The sequence below is a fragment of the Phascolarctos cinereus genome, unplaced genomic scaffold (assembly GCF_003287225.1).
Source record: "Phascolarctos cinereus isolate Bilbo 61053 unplaced genomic scaffold, phaCin_HiC Scaffold_726;HRSCAF=1367, whole genome shotgun sequence".
Classification (NCBI taxonomy): domain Eukaryota; kingdom Metazoa; phylum Chordata; class Mammalia; order Diprotodontia; family Phascolarctidae; genus Phascolarctos; species Phascolarctos cinereus.
Window position 1 is genome coordinate 351,111,929 of NW_027556098.1, and position 10,377 is coordinate 351,122,305.

Genomic DNA, 10,377 nt, shown 5'->3' on the forward strand with positions numbered 1-10,377 from the left:
AAGATATTGTCCAGGCTCTTTTCTTCATCATGATTTTCAGGTAGTCCAATAATTTTTAAATTGTCTCTCCTGGATCGATTTTCCAGGTCAGTTGTTTTACTGATAAGGTATTTTACGTTTTCATCTATTGTTTTCATTTTTTCTTTTCTGTTTGACTGATTCTTGCTCTCTCATAGAGTCATTAGTTTCCATTTCTCCAATTGTAGTTTTTAACAGATTGTTTTCTTCTGTTAGTTTTTGTACTTCCTTCTCCAGTTGGGCAATTATATTTTTAAGGGATTTGTTTTCTTCAGTGTACTTTTTTTCCTGTTTGCCAATTGTATTTTTTAGGGACTTGTTTTCTTCAGTGTACTTTTTTTCCAATTGGCCAATTGTATTTTTTAAGGACTCTTCTACCTCTCTCATTAGACTTTTAAAATCCTTCTTGGGCTCTTCTAAGAAGGCTTTTTGGACTTCAGACCAGTTCATATTTCCTTTTGATATTGCAGGTGTGGGTTTGTTGACAATGTTGTCCTCTTCAGAATTTCTGTCTTGATCTTCACTCTTCTCATAATATGAATCTATGGTACATTTCTTTTTATTCATGGTTTCTTTATTCCATGGCCTTTAAAGAGATTGAGCTCTCCTTCTGGGGAACAGAGGGCACTGACCCAAGCTTCTTGTGTTGGGAGCCTAGGTCTTGGTCACTGGCTTTGTGTGCTGGGCCCTCTTATGTTGGCAGTTGGAGGCTGTAAAGTTCTGGCAGCTTACCTGGTGTTGGGCTGGAATCAGCAAGGCTTGAACTTTCATGCAATTCTAGGTTGCCTGCTTTTCCTTTCCTTTAGCTTTCTTCAGCTCCTTTTAGATGGGCGCTGCAGGGTGCTTAACTGCCTGGGGCCCTTTGTAGTGCTGCTTCCCTTATTTTTGCTGAGGCACTGGGAGACCCATTTACTGGGCAGCTGCACTGCTGTTCCCTCTCCCCTGTCTTTCTTCTGTCTTTCTTCAGCTGTTCCAGGGTTTTTTTTCTGGGGTGATATTTTCTGGGTTTTCAGAGGTTGATAGGGGAGGGTGAGAGCAACTACCTTTTTACTCCACCATCTAGGCTCACGGAAGTGGAAGTCCTGGTTGTATGTTTTGATCTTCTTTGTTACCAAAGAAAGATTCTATGGTCTGACTCTTTTTGGACCTTTGTTTATTCATGATCCCAGCCAATTACTTGAGTTATAAACTCTTTGTTAAAGTAGAGGTCTATTTCCAATGTGGAGAATGTAGTATCTCAAGCTTCAGGGTTTTTGTGTAGCTGTTTTCAGAGATAATTCTAGGGACCTGTAAAAAAGGGATAAGGTATTTACTCCTTTCCTGGCCTGTCCTCTGGTCTGTGACTGACCACAAGCACTTTTTTCTGCCTTGGAACTGTGAGGAGGATTTCTTCTCCTCCACCACTACAAGTTCCACCATGCCAGCATTCCTCCTTGCCCCAGGACCAACACCCAGAACTGTGACCCAGATCCAAGCACAGGCAAAACAAGAGAATCCTGCACCAGCAGAGAGGTCCTTTCAATCTCCCTCTGATCAACCATTTGATTCCACTTCAGTCTTTGGCCTGAAGCAGCCGCCACCCCAGGGCCTCACTCAGGGACTGGGGTGGGGACCACACTTCTCTGTCACCATAGTCACAGACTTTTCCCCCTTACCTTCTAAGTTGTCTTTGGTGTTCGTGAGTTGAAAAGTCTGGAAACTGCCACAGCTGCTCTTGATTCAGTCTTCTGAGGCATGCTCAGGTTTGTTGAGGCCTGCCTTGCCTGCGTATCCAAGCATAACTGCTCTCCTCTCACCACTTGGTGCAATATACCTTTCCAATCAATCATCCAGTCTGTTTTGGGCTGTAAATTTGTTTCACTCAGTCCTTTAGTGGGTTCTGCTGCTTTACAATTTGTTTAGAGACATTTTTTACAGATATTTGGAGGGGTTTGAGGGAGAACTCAAGCAAGTCACTGCTTTTACTCAGCTATTGTGTCTCTACCCCCTCCTTTTTTTCTTGCCAATTTCCTCCATCATTAATATCTTCTCTCTCCAACACACAGTGATTATTTGACCTTTTATCAACTTTTGATTACTTTTCTACTATATTTAGTTCAACATTTCTCTTTTTATTCCTAATCTCTGTTTGGTTTATGGGTACAGAAACTGCCTCTTATTTGTTTTCTGATCTCCCCTAGGGTAGAGGGAACAGTGTTCTCTATACCACATATTTATAAAAATTGTTTACTGAATTTAATTGGTTCAGTAAGTGTTTGTTATTTTGTTATACTTGTACCTAATGTCATGAATCAGAGAAGAGGTTCCTTGGAAAATTCTGAAGAAAATCATTATGTTTTTTGTCTTAATTTCAGGAAATTGTCCAAAGTATTGAGAACAATTTACCAAAGAGATAGAAATAAAGATAGAGAACACTTTTATTCTATATCACAAACTTGGAAGATGAGAACTCATTCAGAAATATGGTAATCTGAATATAATTGTGATTCTACCATGAACAAGTCACAATACATAGAAAAAACTAAAAAAAGCTGTGGAAAGTTTGCCACTCATTTGTAGCATTTAGGAAAAAAAATGAAGACTATTCAAAGGAAAAGATACAAGGATGTGCCAGAAATAGAACTGTAGGAATTATTTGTTTAGGTACAACTGACAATGAATACTCAAGGATTTAAAACATTTTGCTGAATATTCAAAATAAAATAAAAATCAAGTTATACTTTGGCAGATGTATGAAAATGTGCTCACTTGATTTCAAAGAAATAATGGCAGGAAAACAAAGACCATTGCATAACCCATGAGAAACTGGTACAAAGGTTAAAATAAAGAAAATCTTTGAAATCTTCAGAGAAGTGACTGAGTCAACATTGTTCTTATTTCATCCAATAAACTACTCCATGAGACAAGGGTAAGAAAATGAAGCAAGATAGCCAGGAGATCCTATGAGTGAGAAAGCCAAGGACATCAAGATAAGCAACTCTTCATTTGATCATTGTATAGACACATGTACCAGTAGCATTTTGTGTGTTAAAGATTCCATAAATGATCCATCTATTGGAAACATTTTTTCTCACAAGCTTTTCTCAGATACCACAGAGGACAGAGAACATATAAGTGTAATGATTGTGGGAAACTGTTTAGTAATAAGACACAATTGAATGTTCATAAGAGTGTCCATATGGGAAAAAAATTCTATTTATGTAACAAATGTGGTAAAGGATTCATTCAGAAGTCAAAATATAATGTTTATCAGGTAATCCACAGAAGAGAAAATTCTTATATGTGTGATAAATGTGGGAAAGGATTCAGTTGGAAGTCAATATTTTGTAATCATAGGAGATTTCACACTGGAGAGAAGGCTTATATATGTGAGGAGTACAGGAAAGGATTCATTTATAAATCAAAACTTAATGATCATCAGAAGGTTCACACTGAAGAGTATGGAAAGAGTTTCACCCCAAGGTCAATACTTTATATTCATCAGACAACTCAGAGTAGAGAGAAAACCTTTAAATATGATGAGTACAGGAAATTATTCATTAATAAGTCAATACTTCATTATCACCTGAAAGCCCATACTGCAGAGAAGCCCTACACATGCACAGAATGCAAGAAAGGATTCATTAAAAGGTCAAATCTTCATGAACATCAAAAAGTCCATACTGGAGAAAAGCCCTATAACTGTGATAAGTGTGGGAAAGGATTCATAAAAAAGTCAAATCTTCATGAACATCAGAGAGTCCACACTGGAGAAGCCCTATATATGTGATGAGTGTGGGAAAGGATTCATAAAAAAGTCAAATCTTCATGAACATCAGAGAGTCCACACAGGTGAGAAGCCCTATATATGTGATGAGTGTGGGAAAGGATTCATAAAAAAGTCAAATCTTCATGAACATCAGAGAGTCCACACTGGAGGGAAACCCTATATATGTGATGAGTGGGAAAGGATTCATAAAAAAGTCAAATCTTCATGAACATCAGAGAGTCCACACAGGAGAACCCTATATATGTGATGAGTGTGGGAAAGGATTCATAAAAAAGTCAAATCTTCATGAACATCAGAGAGTCCACACAGGTGAGAAGCCCTATATATGTGTGATAGTGTGAAAGGACATAAAAAAGTCAAATCTTCATGAACATCAGAGAGTCCACACAGGTGAGAAGCCCTATATATGTGATGAGTGTGGGAAAGGATTCATAAAAAAGTCAAATCTTCATGAACATCAGAGAGTCCACACTGGAGGGAAACCCTATATATGTGATGAGTGTGAGAAAGGATTCGTAAAAAAGTCAAATCTTCATGAACATCAGAGAGTCCACACTGGAGAGAAGCTCTATGTATGTGATGAGTGTGGGAAAGGATTCATAAAAAAGTCAAATCTTCACAAACATCAGAGAGTCCACACTGGAGAGAAGCTCTATGTATGTGATGAGTGTGGGAAAGGATTCATAAAAAAGTCAAATCTTCATGAACATCAGAGAGTCCACACTGGAGGGAAACCCTATATATGTGATGAGTGTGAGAAAGGATTCATAAAAAAGTCAAATCTTCATGAACATCAGGGAGTCCACACTGGAGAGAAGCTCTATGTATGTGATGAGTGTGGGAAAGGATTCATAAAAAAGTCAAATCTTCATGAACATCAGAGAGTCCACACTGGAGGAAACCCTATGTATGTGATGAGTGTGGAAAGGATTCATAAAAAAGTCAAATCTTCATGAACATCAGAGAGTCCACACTGGAGAGAAGCTCTATGTATGTGATGAGTGTGGGAAAGGATTCATAAAAAAGTCAAATCTTCATGAACATCAGAGAGTCCACACTGGAGAGAAGCTCTATGTATGTGATGAGTGTGGGAAAGGATTCATAAAAAAGTCAAATCTTCACAAACATCAGAGAGTCCACACAGGTGAGAAGCCCTATATATGTGATGAGTGTGGGAAAGGATTCATAAAAAAGTCAAATCTTCATGAACATCAGAGAGTCCACACTGGAGAGAAACCCTATATATGTGATGAGTGTGGGAAAGGATTCAAACGGAAGTCAGATCTTTATAAACATCATAAAATTAGCGTGAGAGAAGCCCTAGATATGTGATGAGTGTGAGAAGGGATGGAAAGTCAAAACTTCATGACCATCAGAGACTCCATATTGGAGAATTACTCTACCTTTGACCACTTATTTAATAAGTAGGTGAAATAATTCAGACAAAATTTAATGCTTCATGATAATCAGAGAATCAGCATTATGAATAAATGTCTATTTTTATAAGTATAGTTACATGATTCAGCTGAATTTAATATTTTTACAATCAACAGAGTCCACAATAAATAAGATCTATATATGTGATGAATATGGGAAAGTGTTAAATCAAAAATTTAAGATCACTACAGTATACAAGGCTGAGAAGCCTTATATGTGTGATGAATTTGGGAAAGAATTCTTGCATCAGTTATCTCTTCTTTATATGACAGTTCCCCTTACACAACATAGTCATTAAATGTAACACTTAAAGGTAGATTTGTATTCAGAATAAAATACAAACCTAAATTACAACCTTAAAATTCAGTCACCAATGAAATTCACCCTGCATGCAAATAGTTCAGACAATGAATCTGTGTTTCTAATAATGGATCCTTCTACTCTTTCAGAAGAACATTAAACTCATGAAATTTGCTTTCCAGCAACACTGCACTCTTAAACCATATGCCTTGAGAAGAAAACACTATGCTGTCTCTAATGTACTTAGTGTTACCTTGGACTTACACTAATGGATGAAGTCACACAGCTGAAGTGGAGTTCATTTTACTATCCTGAGAATGAATTGGGTAGCATGGCTCTGTCTTTTCTATAAGACATTTGCTCTCCCTGCTAATGAGCTCTCCTATTCCTACCCCTTACACCCCAATTCCTAAGTTTCTTTTGTTTTGTTGTTGTTGTTAGCATTTCTGTAACTGTGTCAAGCAACACTGAGGAATGGGGTAAACTTTGCTTTTAATTACTCAGAAATCAAGTGTATTCCCCATTTCATAAAATGCTTTTACAAAAAGTTTCTTCTATGCTTATATTTTGTGAAATTTTTAGAATACATTATATATTATTGAAGACTGCATCTGAATCCTTTCATATTTGATATTTTGCTCTTAATATCATAATCTTAATTATTTCCCTAAATTTGAATTATCCTTGACTGCCTGATGAAAACTCAGCTTGATTATAATGAATGATATCTGAATAAAGTTCTATAATATTTTTGTGAAGAAGTAAAGCTATGAATTGTGTTTATTTATAATATTTTCCTGAAATTCTCAATTTGTACAAAAATGGGTAGTATAAGTATTATATATTATGAAAAAGCTGATAGATTCCTCCTGCAAATCTATTTCAAGCAGCATTTACTCTTTGGTAGGATACTTTTTGTATCTAGATGAGTTTCTTTTTCCTATATTGGATTACTTTAGATTTCTATTTCATGTACTTTACATTGGTCATTAGGAACTGGGGGTGACGGCCAGCAGCATCGCCCACCCCATTGCTTCTGTACTGACCAGGCACATGCTGGTTCCTTCAGCAGCACACATGGGTCTGGCGTTCCTTGCCAGCAGAGGTTCCCTCAATCCTCAAGGCTTAGCTACCCAACTCCCCTCACTGTCCTAGGGGTAAAAGTTCCTGCAAGCTAGGGCTGAATCAGCCTCCCAACCCAGCTAACCCCAAGGCTTCCCATTTGTAGTTTAAGTGGACCTAGGACCTAGCCTGCAGGTGTTTACTCTTCACAGAGACCAAACCTGGTCCAGGAATTTTTTTTCAGATCTTCTCTGATTGTTCCAGGAGACCCCTATTCTGCATCAACTCTTGTTTATTTTTACTACTCTATGTTTGTCCTGAGGCACTATTTCATCTGTTTTGTGAGGTAAAATCTTGAGAGATTGGAATTTTCTGGCCTACTCCACCATCTTCCCAGAATCCTCTCTGTGCATACCCGTTGATCCAGCAATACTACTACTAGGTCTGTATCCTAAAGAGATCATAAAAAAGGGAAAAGGACCCCCATGTACAAAAAAATTATTATAGTAGCCTTTTTGTGGTAGCAAAGAATTGGAAATTGAGGGGATATCCATCAATTGGGGAATGTCTGAACAAGTTGGGGTTTATGAATGTAATGGAATACTTTTGTTCTATAAAAAATGATGAACAGGCAGATTTCAGAAAAACCTGGAAAGATTTATATTAACTGATGCTGTGATGAGTGAACTGAGCAGATGAGCAAAGTGAGCAGAACCAAGAGAACGCTGTACACAGAAACAGCAACACTGTGTGATGACCAACTTTGGATAGACTTATTTATTCTCATCACTACAATAATCTAAGACAATTCCAAAAGACTCATGATGGAAAATTCTATTCACATCCAGACAGAGAACTATGGAGTCTGAATGCAGATTGACACATACTACTTCATTTTTTTTCTTTTGTGTGTTTTTTTTTTCCATTTTGTCTTGATTCTTCCTTTACAACATGACTAATGTGGAAATATGTCTAATAGGATTGTACATGTATAGCCCATATCAAATTGCATGCCATCTTGGGGAGGGGGTATGGGAAGAGATGGAGAAAAAGATTGGAACTCAAAATCTTATAAAAGAATACTGAAAATTGTCTTTACATGTAATTGGGAAAAATAAAATATTACTAAGTGGAAACATTTAAAAAAAAATTAGACTCTATTGACCACTTCTTCTTTCTTGATATTTTCCTTCAATTTTTTTTACATTGTTCTCTTGTTTCTCCTCCCATTTGTATGGAAAAAAAAACCCTTCTCTGTTTTTACTGATTTTTTTTTCCTTTTTCCATCCCTCAGTATTCACAGTGCTGTGTTCTTCTTTTACTAAGCTCTTTTCTTTAGCCAGGTCTTCTGTTCTGATCCCACTGTTTGTCACTATATAGTTGATTCCCAAATCTATATTTTCATTCCTGAATTCTGTGCATTTCTAGTTGCTTGCTAGATAACTTGACCTATAGACCTACAAAAATATCAAAGGAAAGAACAATATCAAGCCATCATTAAGCACTTAACTACGTACCTGGCACTGTTATATACTAAGCAATACAAACAAAAGAAGAAAAATAATTCTTTCCCTTAAGGAGCATTCCTTTCAATGGGGGAAGACAATACATAAAATGAAAAGGGAATGAATGGGTGAAGGTACCCTTCGTGGATGTATGGTAGAAGAAGCTCCGAATTCAGCCTGGAGAAGAATGAGACATGACTATTCCAGAAACCCTTTAAATGGAGGTTCTGGGTATCCAGATAGAGGGAGAGGCCACGGGATCAGAGTGTGCTTCCAATATATGAATTCCAGGGCTGGAGGAAGCTTTCAGTATGAAAAGGTTTCTGGGGAATGCTGAATAAAATGTATAATTCAGCCTGGAGACAGATAAGATCACCCTGAATGTATCTTCTCCCCAAAACTTGACTCTTTTCCCAATTTTATGATTTAGGTTCATCTGACAGTACTATAATACCTGGGACTGAGACTAGAAACCTAAGAGTCTTCTTTTAACTTTTCTCCCAAGTCCTATGTCTAATCAGAGGCCAAGACCCATGAATTCTACATTCAAATATCTCTGAAATCTATCTATCTATCCCCTACATATCTTTCAGTCAAGCTATTACAATCCTTATTCAGGCTCTTTTTACTTCTCAACTGAAATGTTAAAATAATCAGTTTTTCCTGGTCCAAGCACTTTGCTCTTATCTCTACCCCATTGTACAACTACCAGCTTCATCTTCTAAATGCACAGATTCACAAAATTACTTTCCTGTTAAAGAAGTCTTCAATAGTTCTCTATTTCCTCTGAGTTATAAAATAAGCATTAAATTCAAACATATCTTTAATATATCTTACTTTTATTGATATATTTTGTTTTAGTTTCTTTTTTGTTAGTTCACATTCATTTCCAAATATATAACTTCCCTTTTCCCTTCCCCAAAACCACCTCATGTACCAAGAATTTAAAAGAAAACAGAAGACATTAGTTTAGCAAAACTAACAAATATATTATCTCTATTTGATGGTATTTTTTAACATTTCATATCTATAGGCTTCCACTTCTGCAGTACATGTGTATGTGTGTGTGCACACATGCACACACATATATTATGCATACATATACAAATTAAGTTATAGGTTATATATCAGATGTACTCTACTAAGAATTCATTGTTCTCTTCTATATCGACACCTCAAAATAAAATCTAGTTCTAAAATGTCACTTTTTTAACTAGCTGTTTACTTTATAAATCTGCCTTTCTTTCTGTAGATATGTGTGTGTGTACACACATGTACATGCATATATGTATAGAAAGACATATCCCTAGGATATTGAGAATCTCATTAAAAGTGATGAAAACTTTAAATTCAGTTCTTCAGAAAATAAATATGTATATGTATACATATACATTTGCCAGACATCATAAAGAATAATAGATAACCTATTGAAAGAACAGTAGAATAGAATATTAAGTTACATATGAAAACATGACAAAAACCAAGTTATACATATATACATATACATACACACAGTATATGTATATATGTGGGTATGTGTGTATAGATGTATATATACATATATCTCTGTGTATATATATATACGCATGTGTATGTATATGCATATATGTATACATATTTGCCTGTGTGTGTGTATATATATATATATACACGCACACATATATATGTATATGTGTGTGTGTGTGTATATATACATATATACATATATATGTGTGTATATATACATATATACACACGCATATATATATATAATATTTCTTTTCTGCCTTTCTTAGGTTCTTTGATCACCAATTCAATACCTAATTTTTACGATCTTGTAGGGGAGATTCTTGGTCAGGTTCACATTGACCTAGATGACCTCTAAGGTTGCTTGCTTTTATAGTAATTATCCTTGTATACAAGAAGACACAAGAAACCAAACAGATCCATTATGCCCCTCCAATCTCAATAGCCAAATCACAAACCAATGCCAAATGCTCATGAATATGACTCTAGTTCATCATGAAATTACAGTTAAAATAGAAAGGATATTCAGTATCTTCTGTGTGAGAGGGCAGGCCGTAATCAATATAATTGAAGAAAACTTTCATTCAACATTCTTAAAAGAAAAGTGATTGGTGATTAAAGGATGTTTCTTTATGTGGAATAACTCTTCCCATAATGTTTAACTTGAAAATACCATGAGTTGTTTTTGTTTCCATTGTTATTCCTTGATGATGGTTCATGAAGTAATGTGGGTGAGAGCAACTGTTAAAAGTTTGAGGAAAAAGTTGTTGGAGTGATCTG

The 10,377-nt window shown here is 36.0% G+C and overlaps 1 protein-coding gene across 1 annotated transcript; it reads left to right on the forward strand.

Annotated features, from left to right (window-relative positions):
• The first annotated feature begins 3,909 nt into the window (after window positions 1-3,909).
• Window positions 3,910-6,679, forward strand: LOC110195090 (uncharacterized). The gene is made up of 4 exons (XM_020967738.1): window positions 3,910-4,096; window positions 4,178-4,663; window positions 4,746-5,095; window positions 6,518-6,679. The coding sequence occupies exons 1-4, from the start codon at window positions 3,910-3,912 to the stop codon at window positions 6,677-6,679; spliced, it is 1,185 nt and encodes a 394-aa protein (XP_020823397.1).
• The last annotated feature ends 3,698 nt before the right edge of the window (window positions 6,680-10,377 follow it).

Coding starts and splice junctions, on each gene's coding strand:
- LOC110195090 (XM_020967738.1), top strand. CDS start 3,910: ATGAACATCAGAGAGTCCACACTGGAGGGAAACCCTATATATGTGATG. Junction 4,097..4,177: donor ACATCAGAGAGTCCACACAG/GTGAGAAGCCCT, acceptor GAGTCCACACAG/GTGAGAAGCCCTATATATGT. Junction 5,096..6,517: donor ATAAACATCATAAAATTAGC/GTGAGAGAAGCC, acceptor ATTGGTCATTAG/GAACTGGGGGTGACGGCCAG.